The 25501-nt window shown below is 42.9% G+C and overlaps 1 protein-coding gene across 2 annotated transcripts in view; it reads left to right on the top strand.

Moving 5' to 3' along the window:
• Positions 1-12724: 12724 nt before the first annotated feature.
• DCAF1 (DDB1 and CUL4 associated factor 1) overlaps positions 12725-25501 on the top strand; it is a 61624-nt gene continuing 48847 nt past the window's right edge. For both annotated transcript variants that reach the window (XM_063121112.1, XM_063121111.1), the window contains exons 1-2: positions 12725-12849; positions 25239-25356. In XM_063121112.1, the coding sequence (XP_062977182.1) occupies positions 25247-25356 (110 nt within the window). In that variant the 5' untranslated portion in view covers positions 12725-12849; positions 25239-25246. The remainder of the gene's footprint in view (positions 12850-25238; positions 25357-25501) is intronic.

Below are 25501 nucleotides of genomic sequence, written 5' to 3'. Positions count from 1 at the left end.
AATGTAGTGAACAACCCATTACAGAGATACTTACTACCCCCTACAGGCTTTATGAGGAACAGCAACTCTGAGCCGATCTACTTGCAAGAAAGGAGGCTGGACCCTGCCATGTTAAACAGCAAGCTGAGGTCCTCCTCTGTATGAACAGACATACTTGCAAGGAAGGTTGCTGTTCCACCTGTGAAGAAGTGCTGCAGGCAGCTTACCTCCCTCCTGATAACGGATCAATTTGCAAGGAAAGGCTGCAGTGAAGCATAAATGTAAGAGAGTACTTGACCCTCAGTTCTTTTGTCTGCAATCTGGATTTACTGATTTTTCATTACACTTTGGCTGTCTCATGAGTCTCATAGGAGATAATGTAGGAATTGAGGGCTTATCATTGCAGTGATTGGGCTACCCCACAGAATACAGAAGTACAAACAGAAGTCCATGCTCTTTTAAGGATAACTCTTTGGTTAGGGAAAAATGTGCCTTTTTAAAAGCTTTTACCCCATTTTAAAAATTGCTTTCCAAGTGTTTCCTGAACTAGAAGAGGATAAATAAATTGTACAATACTATTATCCTTGTATTGTAGATTGCATTGTGAGGCTGAGAGATATTATATCCATATTACAAGGGATGGGGCAAAAGGTTTGGGGTTAGGGAGAGAGAGAGAGGGAAATGCTTTCAACAACCATGTAATGTAATCTAGTGTTGTTATCCCCATATTACAGCTGCTGTGTGTGTGAAGCAACTAGTGAGTGACTTATGATCAAACCTGCAGTGCAGTTCAGTATTATTATCCCTGTATTACAGGTTGGGAGATGCCTAAGATATGAGAGTAGTTTATAACAACCATTAATGCTATAAAGGAAGTTATCTTCCATCCCCTGTCTTCACCCAACCACTTTGTGTTGGCAACTGTTCTGGGTTTCCAGCAAAAATATATCCCTCAAAAAGCATTAATCCAGTTGCAGCAAAAATATATCTAATTCAAATGGCCACCTCCATTACCCCCTTAAGCCCCAACCAATGGTCAATGCTTAACTTGCATGCAAACACATTGTGCTCTTTCTGTTCTAAAAGCGGCATATCGTGAGATCCTCCCCCCCCCCCCCCCGGTGTAGACATGGCCTTAGTTGTGGGGCATACTTCTGAGTAGGCATGTACAGAATTCCATTGTAAAACAGCTAATATCCAAAGAAAGCAATCCACCTAGAACAGTTGTCCCAAACATAGTGCCCTCCAGACATTTTGGACTATGTGTCCCAGCAGCCACAGCCAGCATAGCTGGTGGTCAATGATGCAGTCTCTAGTCCAAAATATTAGGAGGACACCATATTAGAGAAGGCTGACTTAGGAGGTCTCCTGTGCAAGCCCCATTTAAATGAGTGAGAATTGCAACAATTATGTTGCCATGTTTTGCACTAACTGTAGTTTCTGAACGCTTTTCAAGGACAGGCACATGTAGAGCATGTTCCAGTAATCCAAATGAAGCGATTATGGCATGGATCACTTTGGCCAGATCTACTTTCCCCCTAGAGAGGCGCAGCTGGTGCAGCAACTGAAATTGGTACTCCTTATCACCACCACCACATGTCTGTCCAGCAGCAGCACTGGATCCAAAAGTACCCCAAAACTGTGTATCTGTTCCTTTAGTCGGAATTCTGCCCCATCCAGAACAGATTGTATTCCCAGTCTGAAATTGGCATATGTATTGACTAACAGGGCCTCTGTCTTGTCTGGATTGAACCTCAGCTTGTTTGAGGACTTGCATAGCCTCTTTGCCACCAGTTGAAAATGAAAGATGGATGTCATTAGTATTAGTCCCAAAACTCTTAATAACCTCCTCTAGCATTTTCATGTAGACGTTAAAGAGCATGGAGGACAAAACAGAGCCCTGAGTAACTCCATAGGTAATAGAGCTGAGCAATACCTTCTTAAAATACTTAGCCAAACAGGACCAGAACCACCATAGAACGGTGTCTCCAAGTCCCATATCAACCAAGCATCCCAGGAGGATACCACAGTTGATGGTATTGGTACAATGGAGTCAGAGAAGAAAGACTTTTTCATTTTCCTCAGTGACACGGAAGAGGTCTTAATCTGGGTTCAGTCAGAGTTTTTTTCTACCATTGCTCTAACCATCTAGAGCATTGTCTTAAACTCCTTGGAAACCAAGGAACCCATGCTTTGTGCTCCAGCGGAGAATGCTTGGAAGGGATTGTTAAATGTTCCTGGTGTGATCTCCCCATTCCGCTGATTATCCAGGGTGTAAGTGCGAAAGGAGGGAGACGCTGGCTCTGGTGCTGGTGAGAAGAGTATTTTTTATTTTTCTTGTTAAAAAGGTTTTTTTAAAAACTTCACAAATAGCCCAACGTTTCGGATGGTGACAATCCTTCTTCAGGGGCTGTTTAGAAAAGTTGGCTGATAAGCGTCCACAGTGAAGTATTCTGCCACAAAACTTTGCTGGCGATTTCTTTCAAGGGAGTTGCCTCTACAAGCTGCAATGTCGAACAGGAGCAATCTGCGATTTTCGACATTGCAGCTTGTAGAGGCAACTCCCTTGAAAGAAATCGCCAGCATAGTTTTGTGGCAGAATACTTCACTGTGGACGCTTATCAGCCAACCTTTCTAAGCAGCCCCTGAAGAAGGATTGTCACCATCTGAAACATTGAGCTATTTGTGAAGTTTTTTTAAAAAAAAACTTGAAAAATAAAAAAATAAAGACTCTTCTCACCAGCACCAGAGCCAGCGTCTCCCTCCTTTCACACATACTTTTGGTGCTTCTCCCTCCAACCCATTTATCCAGGGTGTAAACCAGATTGCCAGCTGTAATGGCCAAACACCCCTTCAGGATCTATTAGCTTCTGTAGGTGCACCAATATAATAGGTTGCTGGCTGGGGAGGGTGAAACTTGCAGCCCAACATATCTGGATAATGCCACACTGAGGAAGGCTGATCAAGTCAATTTCAGTACAGAGAAGGGGGTAGAGCATGATTTTAAAATAAGAGAAACTGCACTAAATCAGGGATGGGCAAGTTCCAGGGGACTGGGGGCTAATATGTTGGCAGTGAATCACAACAAAGGCTGAAAAGGGGCAAATGTAACTTGTTTTCAAGCTAAATTGGCTTAGCTACATTTTTATTTTTATTTTGCTACCTATATGGTAGTGAAGGCAGCAGGGGCCACACTAGAGGTCAGGGAGGTGCATGTGGCCTGTAGCCCATGCGTTTCACTAAATAAATAAAATAAACATTTCATTCACCCAGCAGGTCTCTAAGGCGGGAATATTATATACACTTACTGAGAATAACTCCCATTGACCTCAATGGTGCCTACGTCTGAGTAGACATATGGTCCAGAAAGAGAGCTAGATGTCAAGATGGAGTGATTGCTGAAAACCACTGGTGAAGAACTGGGCATTGTAAACTATGGCAGCACTAAAAATAACATCAAGGATTAAGTTGTTATATAAAATCAGTGTGAAACTCACATTCACACAGGCATATTTAAGTTCCTTCATTCAACCACCAAAGAGAACATAATAGGACAGAAAAGGCTGAGAGAATAGGAAAATGAGTGAAAGGCTTGGGTTGCTTTTATATGTAGAGACTGAAAGATTCAAGCTATTTAATTCAAAAAAAGACATCAAGAAGAGCAGACATAGCAGATAATAAATGAATCGCATAGAAAAGACAAATTGACTTCTCCTCCTTCATTTAACCTTCACATCAATCAAGAGCATAAGGTGCATTAAAAACCTACCATGTTGGAAATGAAAAAGGGAACTTTTAATGATATTTTGCATGGTTAAGCTGTGGATTAAAATGCTATAAGTAAGATACTAACGTAAGGTGTTAGTAGGATTCATTTTAGAATAGCTAAAACAAATGACAGAAAAGAGAATAAGAGTCCTGTGTTGGTTTTTGTTTTGTTTTAAAGGCAATGGAAATGCCTGCATTAGAAAAACTGCATTCCATGGTCAGTTCATTGTGTCCATCTTCACTCACATCAGAGGGTAAAACTCATATCAGGGGCCATAGCTCAGTGTGAAGGAGAACCTGCTTTGCATGCAGAAGGTCTCAGGTTTGATCCCCAGCTTCTCCAGGTAGGGCAAAGAAAGTAATCCCACCTGAAACCCTGGAGAGCTACTGCCAGTCAGTGTCAACAATACTAGGTGAGATGGACCAATGGTCTGACTCAGTATATGGCAGCTCCCTATGGTCCTCTGTCCCTTTCAGTATAAGCGATCCTTTCTTCACATGTATGGCCATTTTTCTTCTGCAGTAGAAGTCCATTTTTACACAGTTAAAATTGCTCCCCACAGTGGATCAGTGTCTTGCAAGCTAATCCTAAATCCCCTTGATTTTGGTGTGATTTCATTCTAAGTTGATACTTTAGGAATTGCAGCCTTAGTATTTATATTGGGCTCACGAGACATGAAATAGAGATTTTGCCATGTTCGATAATGCCATCCAGTCCTGAAATGGCATTCCCTTAGAACAAATGTTGGATGATGGTAGAAAATGCCAAGTCACTGGTAGAGAAAATATTCCGGAAAGAGAGCATTGGTACATTAGTATGAATGTTAGTAGTACTCTTGGGTAAACTGAAACTGAGGCTAGTTCTACATTAGTGCTTTTTATTGGTGCACTGATAACTGTTGGGGCACATTGCATATTCTGTATACCACTGTTCTAGCGTTATTCCCTGCTTTTTATTGTTATGTGTATGGACTTCCCTTTGTGCAACAGTTTTCCTTCTCCCCCACCTGTGCAGTGCCACCACATCCCCAATTTTTCTCTCCAGGGAGTCCCCCAATCCACCAGAGCACATTTGGGGGGGGGGTGCAAAGGGAAATGCAGGGTAAAGGAGGAATTTGATCCATAACTGGTGTCCATTCTGCTGGTAGAAGGGAACCATTGGATACAATCCTATATCCTGGATTGAAATGGAATAGACTAGTACCAAGAGTGTCCAAGATTTGCCAGCTAATCATCAAAGTCTGACACTGTCCTGGCAATGATTGGTACAGCTTACTGAGTTAAAAAAAATCCAGGAAAAATTCAGATACAATTACTTATTCCCCATAATTTACCATCTTGGCATATATATTACAATAGAACAGTTAACAAAAGTGTGTTTTGAATACAGTATGTTGTGATATGTTGAGAATGTTTCCTCCTCCTTTCCTTCTTTGTCAAATGTTTTTGTGGCACTAGTGGGGAAATCCATAAGGAACATTTCAGTACAGACAGCTCTCACAAATGTAATTTCACATCCAACATAACTCTTTAAAAAATCTATTGCAATCTATATCAGTCCATCGAAAATAGCATTGTCCTTAATTTCTACCAGTTACTTGACCAAGGGGGTGGGGTGGGCAAGAATATATGCCTGCTTTGTGACATCACAATGGAATCTGGTGATAAAACACATCTTTGAAGATGGCAAGGTTGTTGTAGCAGAAGAATCATCAAGTGAAACAAAGTCATCTACCACCAGAAGAAAACGTGTTGGCCCAGTCATTCAGCATTGAGCTTCAATCACCAGATATTTTTATAAAGGTAAATTGAAAATGTTTCATGAAATACAGCCCTTTCTGAAGGAGAACCTCACTGCGAAATACAGCTGAATACACCCTGTGTTTTCTAGTGCATGTATTCCCAAGAAGGAGCCACAGCCACCCCGTTTCTCCGATGAATGTAAATCAATAATGTGTTTTCAATGCCTGTTTGCCAACAACCCGGTGGAAGCAAGTATGTGTACTATTTCCTGGCTGCTCCCACTGAGATAAACAACAACCAGAGGCACCCTGCCCCTGAGTTGTTTACATGACATCCAAACCCGGAACTCCGGATTTTTGGAGGATGAACAAACCAGAGTTTGAGTCCATGGTTTAAAAAATCGAAGTCTGTGAAGTTGTTCTGACTAGCCAACTAAAATGTTGTTTTGTAAATATGATTCCAACAAGGAGGCCCCAAATATATATGCAATATTCTATAACAGAAAATTTGATATATATTTTTTAAAATGAGAGATAATAGTCAAACATTTTCAGATGTTTATTCAAAGATGGGCACCTTATTGGAAGGTGAAGCTAAAAGGACTTGGGCAAAAATGATTGAACAAAGTTCTGTTTATTTGTAGTATTAACACATATCAGAAGCAGAGTTTATATTAAAAATGATTCTGAATTCACTTCTGTTTTGTAAGGCACGAGAGACTTTGTTCTCCAGATTCCCATTACAGAAATTATCAGTCTATTCACACAAGCTGAATAAAGAGAAATCCCTTAGAATCCCAGGCAAAACTTATGATACTTAAGAAGGATAATAGAAAATAACTTAATGAGATAGCTTTAAAATACATATAGTGTTGCAACATGCAAGCCAATAAGTCAGAAGAAAGTCCAACTGTGTTCAATAGGGCTTACTCACTAGTAATGTGCTTAGTATTGCAGCAATGGAAATGGCTTTCCCATTTGATCTTGCACCTTTCCCATTTGATCTTGCACCTGTATGAAGTCCTGTGTCAAAAAGAAGAAGAAAGATGCAGGATGTGCAAGGGAAAGGGGATAGAGATTTGGGGGTGGGGGTGGAGAACTTGAACAGACATCTGGAATATTAGCCATTTGGCAGGTAATGATGTCACTAGTGATATATGCATTGCTTTGCTGTACTATTTATTTATTTATTGCATTTCTATACCACCCAACAGCCAAAGCTGACACAATGTCATGCCTTTAAAGTTTAAAATTTAAACTAAGCGTGGTTCATAATGGCAACCCCATCCCAAAAGAAACCAAAGATCAAAATGAAGCTGTGTATAATTGCCATATAAAATCAAACTTTGGCATATCTTTTGTTCATCAGCTTCGTGGTGAAGATGTATGTCATCTCAACTAAAAAGGCCATTTGAAATTGCTGCTTATATATAATCTGCTGTTTGAAGGCTTCAATCAGTGGGGTGAGTGAGAGAAAGAGGCTCTGAGGTTTCTTGCTTCTTGCCACTGGAAATGACTGATCAAGGATTAAGGTCCATCTATGAAAGTGCTAGTGACTTCTAGAGCAGCTTGGGGGAAATAATGGTGTCGTGTTTTTCAAAATTTCCTGCCTTAGGAGACAATAACGAGGCCTGCTAAGTAATTTACAAAGCTTTATTTAAGCAATAAATATCTCTTCCCACTTGAAGAGAGTCTAATCTCTTGGAACTTTCCCCTAGGCAAAACTATGCAAATAAAGCGAGACAATTGTCATTTTAAGAAGAATGGAAAGCCTTTTCCTAAGATGCATTAACTTCAGAGAGACTAGTTCTGTGGCGGCTTCTAATGCAACGCGAACTGGGCCGACTTTCTCTTGCCTTCCTTTCGCTACGCCCATTTTAGTCAGCAGCGTACTCTAGGATCGGCTAACCTGTTGGTGCTCTCTCCTTCGGAAGAATGTTGGCTTCTCACTGACTGTGTATTATTTGCCCTTGACGAGATAAACTCTGGAGAGAGTTCACCACCAGCTGGTGAAGAGCTCGTGAGAGCTTTCTCCCCCACTGGTACAGGCTGGTGTGTTTCTGGCGCCAACTCCTCTACTTCAGAGTCTGATTCTGATTGATCACCTGAAACACCTTCTTCCAACCCAGGGGGAGCAGAGCTAGATATGACATATGGGTTGAAGAACATTTTGCAGAGTGGGAAGAACTATACCGAAGCAATCCCAAAAGCAGCTGCACAATATAAACAAGTTGAGAGGTAGGCTTTTATTACTACTTGCCAGCTAACAGGAAGTAATAATGATGCTTTGCATTTATATAGCACTTACTTGATTCTTCGGAGTGCTTCATATCACTAATCCCTGTGATGCTTAAAACAATAAGTGTTACTGTGCCTGGGAAGGGGAGTCTGAGAGCTTCTCTAAACGAGCAATGTATTGCACGCTCATGATTGGCCACTCATGGAAGTTTGTGGGTCCGTTACATGATGCCGTCCACATCTAGTACGTCTCATGTGTTTTTCCCCAGTTATCCCGCTTCCAAAAAACACAGAGATAATCAGGAAACCACACACCCCGCAAAATCGCCCCATGTAATTCCACCACTAGATGGTGCTGTTTCATTTGAGTGAATGGAGAACGCAGAGAGAGGAAGTATTCCATTCCATTCCACCCTTGTAAGAGGCGATCGCAATTCCAGAATGAAAGCAGAAGCAGAAAGCTCCCAGTAAAGCAACCTGTGTTTTGTTTTTTTTAATGTAGAGAAGCTTGAAGGCTTGCCTAAATCTTCTTGGCTTACTTAGTTTCATGAATGATCTGGTCATTGATCCAGGGAGTTCACAGCTTGTACTTTTAGGCACTACACATACACTACACTACACCAGCTTTAAAGAATATTGGCCCACTTATTCCTGTTAAGTATGCCTGCCTGCCAGTCAGCCATGTTTGCTTCTAGGATACTCCATTCCATTTCTCCTCCTTCCATTCCACCCCCCCCCAAAGTTAGCCAGCATGCTTTCAGTGGCTTTCAATACTATCAACCATTATATCCCTCATGAGAAGCTGTCTGAGCTGGTTGTTGGAGATACTGCACTACAGTGGTTCCACTCCTACTTGGATGGCCAATTTCAGAAGGTAGTGCTGGGGAATTATTGCTCCATGCCTTGGCAACTATGCTATAGGGGTCCATGGGGCTCTATCATATCCTCCAAGTTGTTCAACTCCTACAAGAAACTAGTGGGGGAGGATATCCAGAGGTGTAGTCGGAGGTGTCACCAATATTCGAGTGAAACCCACCTCTAGCAGTCCTTGTCATCAAATTCAGGTGAGGCAGTGAGTGTTCAAAATCACTGCCTGAGCACAGTAATGGACTGGATTACAGCCAATAAACTGAGACTCAGTCCCGAGAAGACAATGATATTGTTGGTGGGTGGTTTGTCTGTCTATGCTGATAAGTTGTGTCCTAAGTAATGTTCAACCTGTTCTGGAGGGGGTTACACTCCCTCTGAAGGATCAGCTTCATAGTTTGGGAGGTCCAAGACCCAAAACAGTTCCCCATTCCTGCCTTAAAGATCGATACATGTATCATGGCATAAGTATTTGTGGACTGCAGTCCACTTCATCAGATGCATGAAGTGTTGTTGAGAGTTACAGGTATTTACACACAGAGAGAAACACGGTGGTAGTGGTGGTGGCAGAACTACAAACAATAAAGGTCAGAGGGAAATGGAATGCAGAAAGTAAAGAAATAAATATGTTTTATTTATTTATTTACAATACTTATATACTGCTCTTCATCCAAAAATTGTGGAATGGTGAACAACGAATAGAATAAAAGAATAAAAATTATTATTATTATTTATTACACTTCTATACCACCCGATAGCTCTCTGGGAAGTTTACATAGATTAAAACAATAAAAACAATATACAACATTTAAAACCATAAAAACATACAACAGACAGTATATACAAAGACAACATACTAAACAGAATAAACAATAAAAACACCATATTAAAAATTACATTTTTAAAAGAACAACCTTCTGATAAAACTGCAGCTGGTCATTCAGGGACAGCTTCCTTAACAACGTTATTAACAGTGACCATTCACAAAATTGTACATTGTTTTAATTGTATTAATTGGTTTTAAGGTTTTTAAATTCTGTACTAGTTTTAGCTTATTAATAGTTTAATTTGTTTTAACTGCATATATTTATTGTTTGTATGATTTTATCTGTACACTGCCCTGAGAACCTTGTGATATAGGGTGGGATACAAATGTCTTAATAAACAAACAAACAAATGAATAAATAAAAATAGTTGTTGGGCAGCCATCTCTCAGTGTTATTGGATTCCTGCACTGAGCAGAGGTTTGGACTCAATGGCCCCTTCTAACTCTGACTCTACGTAGTTAACACATGTAATGTGATAAGAAAGAAACCTTTATTACAATTTAAATCACAGGTCATGGAACTGCAATTCAGCATTTTCACACTGCAATCTCCCTTTGAAGTTCTTTTGTTCAAGGCCAATTTAAAGTCAGTGACAAGAGTATCCTGGAAGGTTGAAATATTCCACTAACATTTTTTTGATTGTTTTTAATTCTGACATTTCGGATGTCAGATTTCTGTCCATTTATTTATTTGCATAGAGACTGGGCTATTTGTCCTATGTATAATGCAGAAGGGTATTGCTCGCTGATGATGGCATATATTACATTGGATGAGCAGATGGATGTACCCCTGATGCTACGTATGGAATTATTAAGTCCTCTTGGGGCGCAAGCCTATGCATACTGACTGAGAAATGCTGAGAGTTGCAGGACTTTTTTTCCTGTCTGAACATGCATAAGATTGCTCCAACACCTTGCTGCCATCTCCCAGCATCTGCCGCCTGAGGCAACTGCTTCACTCTGCCTATTGGTAAGGCCAGCCCTGCCCCCATACACAATCAACTATATATAACTGTAAGTCAGACAACACTTCATGCATCTGATGGAGTGGACTGCAGTCCATGAAAACTTATGCCATAGTACATTTGTAAGTCACAACCCCCTTTATTATTTTTGCCACAACAGACTAACATGGCTACCTCTCTGAATCATTGTATTATTGATATGTATTGAAATTCATTGCTGAAGGCCCTCCCACTCACACCTTTTTTTGTGTATTGTAAGCCAATTTGAAGCTTGAGCAGAAACTTAAAACATTACTCAGATGTACAATATATTATATATAAATATCTGAATAACAATTTGCTCCCCCTAATTTTAATTTGGATAGTTCCAGGAAGAATGATTGCAAGGTTTTGAATGCAGCAGCACTATTCTCTTTAAAAAGGATGTGTTCATATTTGAGAAATAAAGGGCATGGTTATCTTCCATAAGAGAGAATCATATCTGTTATGGAAGTTAGCAGGCTGCAATCATATACACACTTCTGTTTAGGTTTAGGGCAGGCACACTGACATCTACATAGGATTGGGCTATTATTTGAAACAAGTAGTAGTTCTCTGTGTTAGAACCTACATTAGCCATGGGGGTGGGGGGTGGGCAGGCAGGTAGAACAAGAGTGAACCTGTTCTCATACAGTACAGATATTGGCGCTGTTCAGAAGACACCTTAAACCATGGCTTTAACCACGGTGCTTAAGCAAAAAAGCCATTAGTGCTATCAGTGAACAAGTAAACTGAAGTCCCAGTGTAAAAGAATTGTGCAGTTGGGTTTGGAAACATATTTTACCAAGATGCAACTCCCACAAAGCCTTAGTTGGACCTCCACATAAACACATTTAAGATGTGCCTACCATTTTCCCTACATTTTCCCTACATTTGATTCCTTGCTCTCCTTTATTCCTCATATTGAGGCAGTAGCTAAATCCTGTCGTTTTTTCCTGTATAATATTGCCAGGATTCGATCATTTTTGTCTGTCTCTTCTGCCAAGATGCTTGTTCGTGCACTGGTTATTTCTTGGCTGGACTACTGCAACCTTCTTCTCTCTGGCCTTCCTTCTTCTCACATCAGTCCGTTGGTTTCTGTCCACCACTCTGCCGCTAAGATCATCTTCTTGGCTCGCCGCTCTGACCATGTTACTCCACTTCTGAAATCTCTTCATTGGCTTCCAATTCACTTCAGAATCCAATATAAACTTCTCCTGTTGACCTTCAAAGCTTTTCACGGTCTAGCTCCTTCCTATCTCTCCTCTCTCATCTCACACTATTGCCCCGCTCGTGCTCTTCGCTCCTCTGATGCCATGTTTCTCGCCTGCCCAAGAGTCTCTACTTCCCTTGCTCGGCTTCGTCCATTTTCTTCTGCTGCCCCTTACGCCTGGAACGCTCTTCCAGAACATCTGAGATCCACAAGTTCAATCGCAGCTTTTAAAGCTCAGCTAAAAACTTTTCTTTTTCCTAAAGCTTTTAAAACCTGATGCTGTTTGGACTTTATACTGTTAGTTTTACCCTACCCTGTGCCTGTTTACCCTACCCAGTGCCTGTTTGCATTCTCTTCCCCTCATCGCTTTACTATGATTCTAATAGAATGTAAGCCTATGCGGCAGGGTCTTGCTATTTACTGTTTTACTCTGTACAGCACCATGTACATAGATGGTGCTATATAAATAAATAAATAATAATAATACATCATGTTCTGTACTGAGCTCATAAGAAGTATAAACTTGGATTTTCTGTTGATGCCTGCTACTACCCCACATTCTAAGCAAGAATTGTTGATCCAGTTCTCATCTTTTTTTACCTTCCTCTCTCGAGATCTTTTCTAATTTATAAGACCAAATTGTTTATTTGCTTTATAAACATGGAGATGTTGCACTTGTGTTCCTAGCACTTGAGCTTTTCGTCAAGCTTTTATTTGCTCCATGTACTGTTTAGAACTATCGTATGAGCAATTTTTAAAATAAGTTTTCCAACTTCCCTGTTAGTTTCAAAATTAGTTTTGACGGCATGCCAGTATCTCCGAAGATACTGGGGTTTGCGCTTAACGCCTCGATCAAAGCACTATTCCGCTGTCGTCCTCTCTACACAGAGGAAAGCACTTGACCACCATGGGGCGGGGGGAAATATATAACTGGTATGGCGAGCGAAGACTACAATTCCCAAAGTGCTCCGCGGAATAGCGATGGCGGGGGTGGGCAGTAAGGACGCATGCCTACTGTCCGAACTACATTTCCCTAGAGTCAGAGCGCTCGCCGTCTCACCTAATGTGTGTGTGGCGGCGGGGGGGGGGGGGGAAGGTGACGGAGCTCTAGCGCGGTGACGAGCAAAGTGTGTGCCCGCCATAGTGATAGCAGCCGCCGGGCCGCGGTGCGTGGGGCCGGGAAAAGGCCGAGAGGACGGCAAGAGAAGCGGCGGCGGGGCAGGAACCGCACAGGTATGGCGAGGGGAAAGCGCAGGCCGGCCAGCCAAGGCCGGTGACAGGCGCAGGCCGCCGGGCTCCCCTTGCCCAGCTCGTCTGGCGGACGGCGCGGAGGCTGCTCCCAGTCCGAGCGAGGTCCCCATGTGTTTCTCAGCCTCCCTCAGCAGTCGCAAGACGAGGACGAGGACGGGGCGGGGGGCGGGGAGGCAGAGGGCGACCGGGGAGCCGGCCCTTCTCCACTCCGGGACGCGGCTGGTCCACTTGCTTCCTTCTCCCGCTTTAAAGCATTGCTGCTCGTTAGAAAGAAGGGGACGGTGTGTGTGTGTGTGAGAGAGAGAAATAGATATAAGACGTAAACTGTGGCTACGACCCTATTCACATTTACCTGTGAGTAAGCTTCGTTGACCACAAGGGGACTTAATTCTGAGTAAGCATGTGTTGGCTTGCGCTGAAACTCGTCGAATTCGCGGTTCTCTCTGCTTCCCTCCGCGCGCGGAGTAGCGGGTCGCTCTGTCTCCCCCGCGCCCCGAAGTGCTGGAGTCGGGTAAGGAGGGGGGGGAGGTCAAAGGCCACCACACTTTGGAAAGCAGATAAGTTTCTCCCCTCTCATTTTGTGGCTTGCCTTGGTGGCTTGGCCTTTCTGAACCCGGTACTAATGTACCTTTCTGTTTTATATCTTACTTCCCCCCTCCCCCTAACATTTCCTGTTTTGGGGTGGGGTGGGTGGGTTGGCCCCCAGCTGCCATCCTTCAAATTGAGGGAAGGGATAGTAGTAGTGGTGCGAGGCGGGTTTTATGTAAACTATCCGGGGAAGTTTTGTCTGCCTTTTCAGCACGTGTACCGTTTTCTCTTTTGCACCATTAGTGGTAGAGCTCAATTTGAGCTAGGACATAGCCCCGGAAACTGTTTTTGATAACAAAATTCAGCTGTGAAAGGTGAAATAAACTGAGAGGTAATGTCTTTGAGCATGTGCAAAATTCTTTTCCCTTGCCAAGCACTGAATAGCTGTTGTCAAACACCCCCCACCCTTTTCATCAGGAACTGGAAGCAGGAATTTAGGACTTGAGTCCTAGGACTGTAATTTTAGAAAGCAAATCCTGATAAGCAACACTAGAAAAAAGCGACCTATCCCAGACTTCCCCTTTTCTCACTTTTAGCTTTTCTTGGCAGAAGATGCATATGTGATGCGTCTCCTTAGGAATATAGTTACTTATTATTGATATGCCAGCCATTATCGTAGGCAGGATGTGTGTGTGTGGAATGAGGGCTTATATATGGCAAGGACCTCGTAGAGGATGCAGTGAGTGCAGAGGTAGTTACAGTCTTCTGCCTTTGGGTCTCTTTTGCTAGAGGTCAGGCCATCCAGTGCCAGGCATAGTGGGGAGGTTTTGTCCCTTTGCAGTCTTGTTACTCATAGGATATTTTGGATGGGGTTGCACGCTCTCTGAAAGATCAGTTTCATAGTTTGGGGGTACTCTTAGATCCATCTCTGTTGCTGGAAGCTCAAGTGGCGACGGTGGCTCGGAGTGCCTTTTACCAGCTTTGGCTGGTTCGTCAACTACTGCCTCGCCTGGACAAGGGATAGCTTGGCCACGGTGGTACAGGCACTGGTAACCTCAAGATTGGATTACTGCAATGCACTTTATGTGGGGCTGCCATTAAAGCTGCTCTGGAAGCTGGAGCTAGTGCAGAATGCTGCAGCTCGGCTGTTGTCTAGAGCTGCCCCTTTCCAGCATGTAACTCTTCTGCTGAGGGAACTGCACTGGCTGCCTATTTACTACCGGGCATTAAACAACTTGGGACCAGGATACCTCAGAGAGTGCCTTCTCCCCTACCAAACTGCCTGGTCACTGAGGTCATCCGAGGACATGCTCCTGGTGGTTTCACATAGACCTATCCTCTGATTGGAGTCCACCAGGGAAAGAGCCTTCAGTGTGGTGGCCCCCCTCCTGTGGAATTCCCTGCTTCTGAAGGTCAGGCAGACGCCAACTTTGTATTCCTTTTGGCGCCTCCTGAAAATGTCATTGTTCCAGGAAGCCTTCCCTTAACAACCAGCCACGGTTCACAGTTCACCTTTCTTGTTGCTTTTAAGTATCGATTTTAAGGTGTTTTTATTATATTTTATCTTGTACACCACTCCGAAATTTGAATGGGGAGCAGGATACAAATATTGTAAATAAATAATATTTGTATACTTATCCCATTGGAGGGAATTGCAGCCTTTCATTTATACAGGAGGAGGTAAAAATATGTGTTTGGGAACCCTATTTTTAGTGTAGGATGTGGCTAAATCTGCTATCTGCCTGTGGTGATTCTAGTATCTAGACCATGTCCCTTTATGCTTAATTATATCCTTTGCTCTGTTCCATAAACTCAATGCCAACTATTGGGAACTGACATGACAACCTTTATGTGCATAACTCTATATACACACCTGTCAGGTTGTGGTATAGAAGGCAAACATAAACGCTCCCACCCCATCCCTGTCTATAATGGTTGGGTAACAAATTGTCAGAGGAGGTGGGCAGGTTTTGCCTTCAGCACAGCTTGATACCATTCAGGGCTTTACATTTTTCCATGCAAATGAATGACAGCCATTAATTACACATGGAAGGTAAGTACTCATGGTTTAAAAACAAAAGTAGTAGCTGTTGGAGGGGGGAGTGAATCGGATTGGGCATGGTTAATTCCCCCCCACACACCATTCTTTCCCCAATTACTTGCCCTGTACTTGCTCCACAGTAGAGAGCATACAGGTAGTACCTTTATGTTTTCCTCATATGACAATAGTAGCTGTGTGTATTATTTTAATTGAGGAAATAGCATTGGGAGCAGAAGGCTTAGTCAAGCCTTCTCCAGTTTGGTGCCCTCCAGATGTTTTGGACCTCAACTCAGCCTCTACCAGCATGGCCAGTGGTCAGAAAAGCTGAGAGTTGTATCCATAACATCAGGAGAGCACCAGATTGGGGAAACCTCAGTTAGATAATGAGTGGGGAGCAAAAGGCCTGTAAGACAAACCCAGCCCACAGAGCCTCTGTTTAACCCACAGCTCCCCTCTGGTTGGCCCTGGTGTCTCTGGGGCTCAGTTCAGACAACACGTTAGTCAACGCAGTGTGAAAACTCCACTCAACAGTTGAGTTTTTAGGGGGTACTCCTCACACAACATGTTCTAACTCCACTGTTGTGTGACTGTGGGTTACTGTGGAGTTGAGTAAAATCCATCGTGACATTTGATTGACAGGTCCATTGCCCTCTCTCCTCCCCTGGACCTGCTGATGGTATCCCATCAGCCATTGCTGCAAAAACAACCAATCTCGGCAGCTCTCCTAGGGCAGCACTCCCTCCTTTTGCCACTGTTGCCAGGGTATTTTGTAGCCAGTGGGAAAAGTCAACTCAACATAATGGAAAACTCCACGGATCCTGCCACACAATGGTTTTGCAGGAACTCTCCTCTGCACAGCTTAGATATTCTGCGTGGAGTGTTTTCCAAAAATAAACCCTCCATCGTTGTGTGGTGCTTTTCCACCAGACACATTTCTCAACTGTGGTGTAAAAATTGCACTGTGGAGTTCTAAATCTACCATTGAGAAATGTTGTCTGAACTGAGCCTATCTCTGCACCTCTCTCATTCTCACTGAGATCCAGCTGCAGCCATGAAGATTATGAGAAAGACAGATAGAAGAGATAGGAAGCTGCAGCAGGAACATGCGTGAGGTTGGAAGCCCAATTATAGAGTGTGGTGGTGAGAGTGTCTTTGTGAAAGGTGCACTTGCTGATGCATTCTGTGATTGGGCCTCTGGCCTCTGACCTCATGCGCATACCTGTTGCCAGCTGTCTTTTTTTGTTGTTGTTATTCCTCTGTCCAGCCCATTGGAAAATGAGAACTGCGAGCAGGTGAATTTCAGATGGTAGTGCTAAAATCCTCATGTGCTGTGATTCCAGAATTGCCCTGCCCTGAATGACAACTAGGTTTAGGGGGAAAACCTCCCATTGGGAGCTTTTATCAAGTCTTAATGGAGGGGGTGACTAGGGAGGCAAGGGCATGTCCAGATGTGTAGTTGGATGTATGAAAAGAAGGAGAGAAGAGTAGCAGAGGAAGAGAAAGAAAATCAGTGGCCCTGCCCAGTTGTGGTTTGGGCCACACCCACTGCTGCTATGTGGCCCTTGGCATCTTCCCTTGAAGGGGTGTGACCCTCAACTTTAAAAAGTTTTCCCCATCATAGGTTATCCTTTCCCTCTCCTGATGCTGTGGTCCTTATCCGGTTTTCACCTCCCTGACAGCTGTTACTGAATATATGTGTGAAGTATATGACATTATGGACCTCCAGTATCACATTTAATTTGGCTCTCAGTGAGAATTGCTGAGACCCTGGAAAAAGCCCTGGATTTCCCTAAATCCATGTGGAAATATGATTGTTTATCAGTTTTTATTCGCCTTGCTGTGTACTTAGTATCAGCTAGCATGTACAGCTGGTGAGTCCGGTCAATATGGTGAGTACTTGGTAGTAATGATGACTTGTCCTGGATATCTTTACATGGAAGCATGAATGCTTATTAAATATGAAAAGGTCAGCAATAGGAGATTTGAAAACAGGAAGGGAACAATCCTAAACATAGGCCCCAGAATTATTCACTCCGTTTCACTCTCTCTGTTTTACAGTTGTTTTCTTTCTGGGCTCTGGATTGGTTTGGGAAAGTGGCCAGTTGACTTTGTGATTTGCCAAGTAAACACACATTGTATTGCAATGTTGGATACTCCAGCAGACTAGGAAAATATTATTAAATCTTGCCTGATTTTAGGCAGTGGTATATCTCGCACTATATCTATTAAAATATTTATATCCCACCTTTCCATAAAATGCTCAAGGCACCTTATGATAACATAATTTAAAACGATATAATCAGTAAAATCAAAACAAACATTAACAGAGAAACAAACAAGAAAAGTCACAGTGGGAAGAAATATGTTTCTCAAGCCACACTGAATCAACCCAAAGGCTTTCCCCTGAAAAGCCAGGTTTTGGTCATATACCAAAAGGCCAGCAACGAGTTAGATGTGCAAACTTCTTTGGGGAGGGCGTTCCATAACCTAGGACGTGCAATTGAAAAGGCCCTATCATACATTCCCATCCACTGTACTTCAAGCAGGCAGGGAAATCAGCAGGGTCTTGGTTGAATGAAGCGTCTGGATAGGTTCTTTTGGGAGGAGGTGGTCCATAAAATATTCTGGTCTCAGGCTGTTTAAGATCTTAAAGGTAAAGTACTTTGAATTGGACAGGGAAGCAAACTGGAAACACTGCCTTCAAACTTGTTTGTTTATTTTAAAAAATCCTGCCTTTACATTGAAAATAGTTCTCAAGTTGGCTACGAAAAAAATACAGGGGAAAAAAATGTTAGAATTAAAACATTAAATTTCATCAATTAAAAACACATCCAGTTGAAGGCCTCACCCCCAGATATCAGTCTGACTATGGTGTTTGAACTAGTTGAAGCTTCTGAATACTTTTTAAAGACAGCCCCTGAGATCTGAGATAGCAGCAGGTATGCGGGGCAGCAGACATTGGACCTCACCCAGGGGATGCTGCTTGGCAACTAGATCCCACCCCCTGGAGGAAATCCAAAAGGTGGTATGAACTGGATTGGGATTCCCCAGGGCTGGAGGTTCCACACCCCTAGAACCTTCATCGAATAGTACTTTCCCCTTGTCTGGATTATCAATGCCATCTGTTAGTAAGGGCAGAGGACAGCTGTAATAAAGCTTTTGTACAGTTAGCATCTGATTGCCCTTACTGTGCTGTTTTCTTCAGAAATTTGGTAGCTGAATGATGGGTGATGTGGGACCGCACAAATTACCCTTAGCTATGGAGCTGGCCTGCAATTGTACTAGGCCTAGTCCGTTTGAGAGTTTTTCATTTCAGTCATGGATAAATGCAAGCCTAATATGGAAGCTTATTTAATTTTTAATATTTAGTTTTTTTAATTTTGGGGGTACAAAAATAGTTGAAGCAACTGATTTAAGTATCTGACCACTCAAAATATTTACTCTGTTTGTGATAAATTATTTTACACATATCCTGCTCTAGGGATCCTTAGTTTCACTTGTTATTCTCATTGTGGTGAGTGGACCGCCGTCCCTTGGTGAGCATCACAGTTCTCATCCTTGGACCTGGGAGCGGGTGAGCGTGGCTTCTTGTGTCATCCAAACCCAGCAACCGTGGGTTGTTGATTTGGTTAAAGCATAGTTTGAGGGGAAAACAATCTATGGTTTTTTAAAAAGGCTTTCCCACTCAATCAAGCCATGCTGCCCGGGTTTGGATGACATGACAAACTACACTCGATTGGGTAATTAGGGAAATGACATTTGGTATGCACCAGGAATTTTAAAAATCCATCACGGCTTGTTTGATGTGAACTGGCCATATGTATGCCTTAAGTTTATTTTAAACCAAACTACACATGCACACATCTAGAATATCTCTGGAATGTCCTCTCTTTTTAGAGAATGGATTGGATGCTGTATGTTCTTATACAATAACTGGAATGTGTATCTATATTAGTCATATAATATAGGTCATGTCCTGTTTTGGCCTATCTTGCTGATTTTAACCCAGCTTTCTCCAACTTGGTGCCCTCCAGTTGTTTGAGACTTCAATTCCCATCAGCCTCAACCAACATGACCAGTTGCCAGGAGAGCACCAGATTGGGGAAGGCTGTTCAAACATTTAAACTTGGGAAACTGTAGTCCATTAAAAAAAAAAAAACTCAAGCAGAAAGTGTCTTTTGCTCTTGCTTTTCCCCTCCTACCCTTTCATGCTCAAAGACCATGCTTTGTGGCAGTTCTTTCTGTACACTTTGTTCACCACATGCTAGCAGACCAGAGTGTAACCTAGCAATGCTTTTTAAAAAAATGCCTTGTTATGTTGTAATATAACAGGCCTAGGCAACCTGGTGCCCTCCAGATGTTTAAGACTACAACTCCGATAATCCCTGAGCATTGGCTATGCTAGCTGGATCATATGTTGTAGTCTAAAAACTTCTGGAGGGCACCAGATTGCCTAGCCCTGTAATATAGGAATGAACTCTGAAGAACTGTGTGTGGGAAAAGGGTGAGTTGGGCAGGCAAAATAAGGAAGAAAAGTCTTTATCAGTGTTTTGGAGGCAGGCTGTGATTTTTATGCAAACCTATTCATCTCTCAACATTTGCATGAGATCGGGCTTATTGAATTGGTCCCAAAGTAATGCATATGAGTAGTCACTGTGTTTGTGCTGGGCTTGAAGATTGATACCTACTAATCATATGCTGGTGGATAAGATGCATGGCAATGTATCAGAAGAGGATGTATGTTTGAGGATAAACATCCATTTTACTAGGCTGCTTTTTGTGAAATTTTTGAGCAGAGACTGCTTGAAAATCGATGATAGCAATTTAGCATAGTTTAGTTAAAGTGGTGTCCACTCCTACAATTATTTCCATACTTCTGGTGCCTTTATTGACATTTTGACATAGATAAACACAGGATTTGTGCCCCTTGGTTCAAGATTTTGGAGGTGAGGTCCTCAGCGTTGTTAGAGATTTTATTGGTGTTGCTTTAGATGTAAGTTTGTAAACACTTTTGTTGGCAATGATCAAAGTCGTTCACATAACAATCTGGAGGTGCTGCTTCAGGGGGAGAAATGCTGTACCATCAAGGGTGAGCTATTCCGCCTGCTCCCCTCCTCGCCCCACCTGGAGTCTTTAAAAGCAAGGCTGGAGCTGAAGGTTGGGAGGTGCTGCTTCAGGGGGAGAAATTCTGTTCTAACGAAGCTTTCACAATTAGCATAAGATCACTGACCACTTTGTACTGCATTTTGTGTTAGCTTTGCTTAGTAGATTTTTCTCTGACATGGAGGGTGGTTTGAATTGTGACAAAGAAACACTGCTAAATCAATTAGGTTGTATGTCTTGTTGAATGGCCAAGAATTAAGTGCATGGAATGTAGGCTTAGTTATTCTTGTCCCCTAGTTTCTTAATTTGGGGCTCTTATGGGGTGGAATTTCAAGTTCTTCTGGAAGGATGGGGGTGTTACCTTTATTACTTGCCTTGTTCTTCTTTTGAAGGGTATGTTTTGCTCCTTTTGTTTCATTTTTTTTTAAAAAAAATAAAATTTCTATTTTGCCTTTAAACTAAATGTGGAGCAATCCCAGAGGATTCAGTAGAGCAGCCTTTTCGAACCTGGTGCCACTTTGAGGTTTTGGACATTCCCATCAGCCCCAGCAAGCATGGCCAAAGGTCAGGAATGCTGGGAGTTGTAGTCCAAAACATCTGGATGGCACCAGAGGTTGCAATAGAGCCTTCTCTCCAACCTACCCCTGCCAGTGTGAAGGCACATTGCAAGGAATGGAAGGTCTGTGTATCCCTCCCGTATCTTCATCTAGTCCTCCCTCCATGTGCCATGCAAATTACTTGTACTCCATAGCACAAATACCTTCATGGTGGAGATATTTACTGTGGGCTGAAAATTCATCATTGTTAACAAAGTGAGCATTAATAAGGCAAGCTGTATTGACTTTCAGGGGCTCACAGAGTATTGAGAGAGAGATGAAAGGGGAATGGGCTTGCTTTGGGGTATGGGGGAATCAGAGCTGGCTCTGAAGGCAAGCCACCATGTGATCTGCCCAAGCCTTGCTGCTTAATTCTCCAGCACTGCTGTTGCAGTGGCTTTTTTTTTCTTCACCTGGGATTTTGAGAGATGAGCAGCAGCAGCTGGGTAGCTCCAGGATATAATGGTCTTTCATCAGTGGTTCATTTCATGCTCTCAGAAAAAGAGCCTTGTCGTTACCTTGTCATGGTGCTGGAGCTTGAGCACCTCAAGGATGCCATGAGCTAAACCGTGAAGGGACACCCAAGACAGGAAGGTCATGGTAGAGAGGTCAGACTAAATACGATCCCTGGGGAAGGTAATGGCAACCCACCCCAGTATTCTTGCCGTGAAAACTAAATGGATCAGTAAGAGATATGTCGGTATACCATCGGAAGATGGGACCCCCCAGGTCGGAAGATGTTCAAAATGCTACTGGGGAGGAACAGAGGATAAGTTCAACTAGCCCCAGATGTGATGACGCAGCTAGCTCAAAGCCGAAAGGACGGCTAGCGGCCGACGGTGCTGGTGGTGAATGACGAATTCGATGTTCTAAAGATCAACACACCATAGGAACCTGGAATGTAAGATCTATGAGCCAGGGCAAATTGGATGTGGTTATTGGGGAGATGTCAAGGTTAAATATAGATATATTGGGTGTCAGTGAACTGAAACGGACTGGAATGGGCTACTTCACATCAGATCACCACCAGATCTACTACTGTGGACAAGAGGATCACAGAAGAAATGGAGTAGCCTTCATAATTAATAATAAAGTGGCTAAAGCAGTGCTTGGATACAATCCAAAAAATGATAGAATGATCTCAATTCGAATTCACGGTAAGCCATTTAACACCACAGTGATCCAAATATATGCCCCAACCACAGATGCTGAAGAAGCAGAAGTAGATCAGTTCTATGAGGATCTGCAGCACCTACTGGTTAATACACCAAAAAGAGATGTTATTTTCATTACAGGAGACTGGAACGCTAAGGTGGGCAGTCAGATGACATCTGGAATTACAGGTAAGCATGGTCTAGGAGAACAAAATGAAGCGGGACATAGGCTGATAGAATTTTGCCAGGACAACTCACTGTGCATAACAAACACTCTCTTCCAACAACCGAAAAGACGGCTTTATACATGGACTTCACCAGATGGCCGACACCGAAATCAGATTGACTACATCCTTTGCAGCCAAAGGAGGCGGACATCTATACAGACAGTAAAAACAAGACCTGGAGCTGGCTGTAGTTCAGATCACGAACTTCTTATTGCACAATTTAGAATCAAACTAAAGAGAATAGGGAAGACCCACAGATCAGTTAGATATGAGCTCACTAATATTCCTAATGAATATGCAGTGGAAGTGAAGAATAGATTTAAGGGACTAGATTTAGTAGATAGGGTCCCGAAAGAACTATGGACAGAAGTTCGCAACATTGTCCAAGAGGTGGCAACAAAAAACGTCCCAAAGAAAAAGAAAACCAAGAAGGCAAGATGGCTGTCTGCTGAGACACTGGAAGTAGCCCAAGAAAGAAGGAAAGCAAAAGGCAACAGTGATAGGCGGAGATATGCCCAATTAAATGCAAAATTCCAGAGGTTAGCCAGAAGAGATAAGGAATTATTTTTAAACAAGCAATGTGCGGAAGTGGAAGAAGACATAGAATAGGAAGGACAAGAGACCTCTTCCAGAAAGTTAGAAACATCGGAGGTAAATTCCAGGCAAAAATGGGTATGCTCAAAAACAAAGATGGCAAGGACCTAACAGAAACAGAAGAGATCAAGAAAAGGTGGCAAGAATATATGGAAGATCTGTATAGGAAGGATAATAATATTGGGGATAGCTCAGATGGTGTGGTCAGTGAGTTAGAGCCAGACATCCTGAAGAGTGAGGTTGAATGGGCCTTAAGAAGCATTGCTAATAACAAGGCAGCAGGAGACGACGGTATCCCAGCTGAACTGTTTAAAATATTGCAAGATGATGCTGTCAAGGTGATGCATGCCATATGCCAGCAAATTTGGAAAACACAAGAATGGCCATCAGACTGGAAAAAATCAACTTATATCCCCATACCAAAAAAGGGAAACACTAAAGAATGTTCCAACTATTGTACAGTGGCACTTATTTCACATGCCAGCAAGGTAACGCTCAAGATCCTGCAAGGTAGACTCCAGCAATTCATGGAGCGAGAATTGCCAGATGTACAAGCTGGGTTTAGAAAAGGCAGAGGAACTAGAGACCAAATTGCCAATATCCGCTGGATAATGGAGAAAGCCAGGGAGTTCCAGAAAAACACCTATTTCTGTTTTATTGGCTATTCTAAAGCCTTTGACTGTGTGGATCATAACAAACTGTGGCAAGTTCTTGGTGGTATGGGGATACCAAGTCATCTTGTCTGCCTCCTGAGAAATCTGTATAACGAACAAGTAGCAACGGTAAGAACAGACCACGGAACAACGGACTGGCTTAAGATTGGGAAAGGAGTACGGCAGGGTTGTATACTCTCACCTTACCTATTCAACGTATGCAGAACACATCATGCGACGTGCTGGGCTTGACGAATCCAAGGCTGGAGTTAAAATCGCAGGAAGAAACATTAACAATCTCAGATATGCAGATGACACCACATTGATGGCTGAAAGCGAGGAGGAGCTGAGGAGCCTTGTGACAAAGGTGAAAGAAAAAAGTGCAAAAGCTGGGTTGCAGTTAAACCTCAGAAAAACCAAGATTATGGCAACCAGCTTGATTGATAACTGGCAAATAGAGGGAGAAAACGTGGAGGCAGTGACAGACTTTTTATTTCTGGGCGCAAAGATTACTGCAGATGCTGACTGCAGCCAGGAAATCAGAAGACGTTGACTTCTTGGGAGGAGAGCAATGACAAATCTTGATAAAATAGTTAAGAGCAGAGACACCACACTGACAACAAAGGTCCACATAGTTAAAGCAATGGTATTCCCCATAGTAACCTATGGCTGTGAGAGCTGGACCATAAGGAAAGCTGAGCGAAGGAAGGTAGATGCTTTTGAACTGTGGTGTTGGAGGAAAATTCTGAGAGTGCCTTGGACTGCAAGAAGATCAAACCAGTCCATACTCCAGGAAATAAAGCCAGACTGCTCACTTGAGGGAATGGTATTAAAGGCAAAACTGAAGTACTTTGGCTACATAATGAGAAGACAGGATACCCTGGAGAAGAGGCTGATGCTAGGGAAAGTGGAAGGCAAAAGGAAGAGGGGCCGACCAAGGGCAAGATGGATGGATGATATTCTGGAGGTGACAGACTTGACCTTGGGGGAGCTAGGGGTGGCGACAGCTGACAGAAAGCTCTGGCGTGGGCTGGTCCATGAAGTCACGAAGAGTTGGAAGTGACTGAACGAATAAACAACAACATGCTCTGCTGTGGGCGGGGCTGAGTTCTGCTGTTGATGGGGAAATGCAGATGATAATTGTGAAGGTGGGGGGAAAGTAATGGGGTTCTTCGCACAGCCCCCTGTCACAGTAGATTTCCAGGGCTGCCCCCTATAGGAGAAGAGGAAACACTGCCCCAGAAACACAGCAGGCTCAAGGTGCATAATTACACACACACACACACACACACACACTCAGCACATGCATCTTGAACCTTCAACTCCAGTTCATACATCATTTATACAATGTATATATAAAATGTAAGGTGGGTGGATTTTGAAAAGTCAGTTTTTTTAATTTTCTTTTGAAAAGTAATTCAAAAACAGTTGAACTGCTTTCCAATCTATCTTGATTTCTTCTCTCTTGCCTTTAGGGTGAGTCATGACTTCATGTTCTGAGCTTGTGGATTCCAAGGCTGAGCTTACTGCTTTGCTTGAGCAGTGGGAGAAAGAGCATGGCAGTGGACAAGACATAGTTCCTATCCTTACTCGGTAAATATGTTTATTCAAAAGTACACATTACTGCAGCATTTTGGGGGTTGGTGGGCACTCTCACAAAATGGCTACCTTGGGATGGGCTTGCTCATTCATAACATAGCTGCCATGATCTTATGTGAACCTCCCAGAGAGCTTCGGC

The sequence above is a fragment of the Elgaria multicarinata genome, chromosome 3, assembly GCF_023053635.1.
Source record: "Elgaria multicarinata webbii isolate HBS135686 ecotype San Diego chromosome 3, rElgMul1.1.pri, whole genome shotgun sequence".
Taxonomy (NCBI): domain Eukaryota; kingdom Metazoa; phylum Chordata; class Lepidosauria; order Squamata; family Anguidae; genus Elgaria; species Elgaria multicarinata.
The sequence above is the reverse complement of the archived record's forward strand: the minus strand, read 5'-3'. Positions and strand labels throughout refer to the sequence as shown.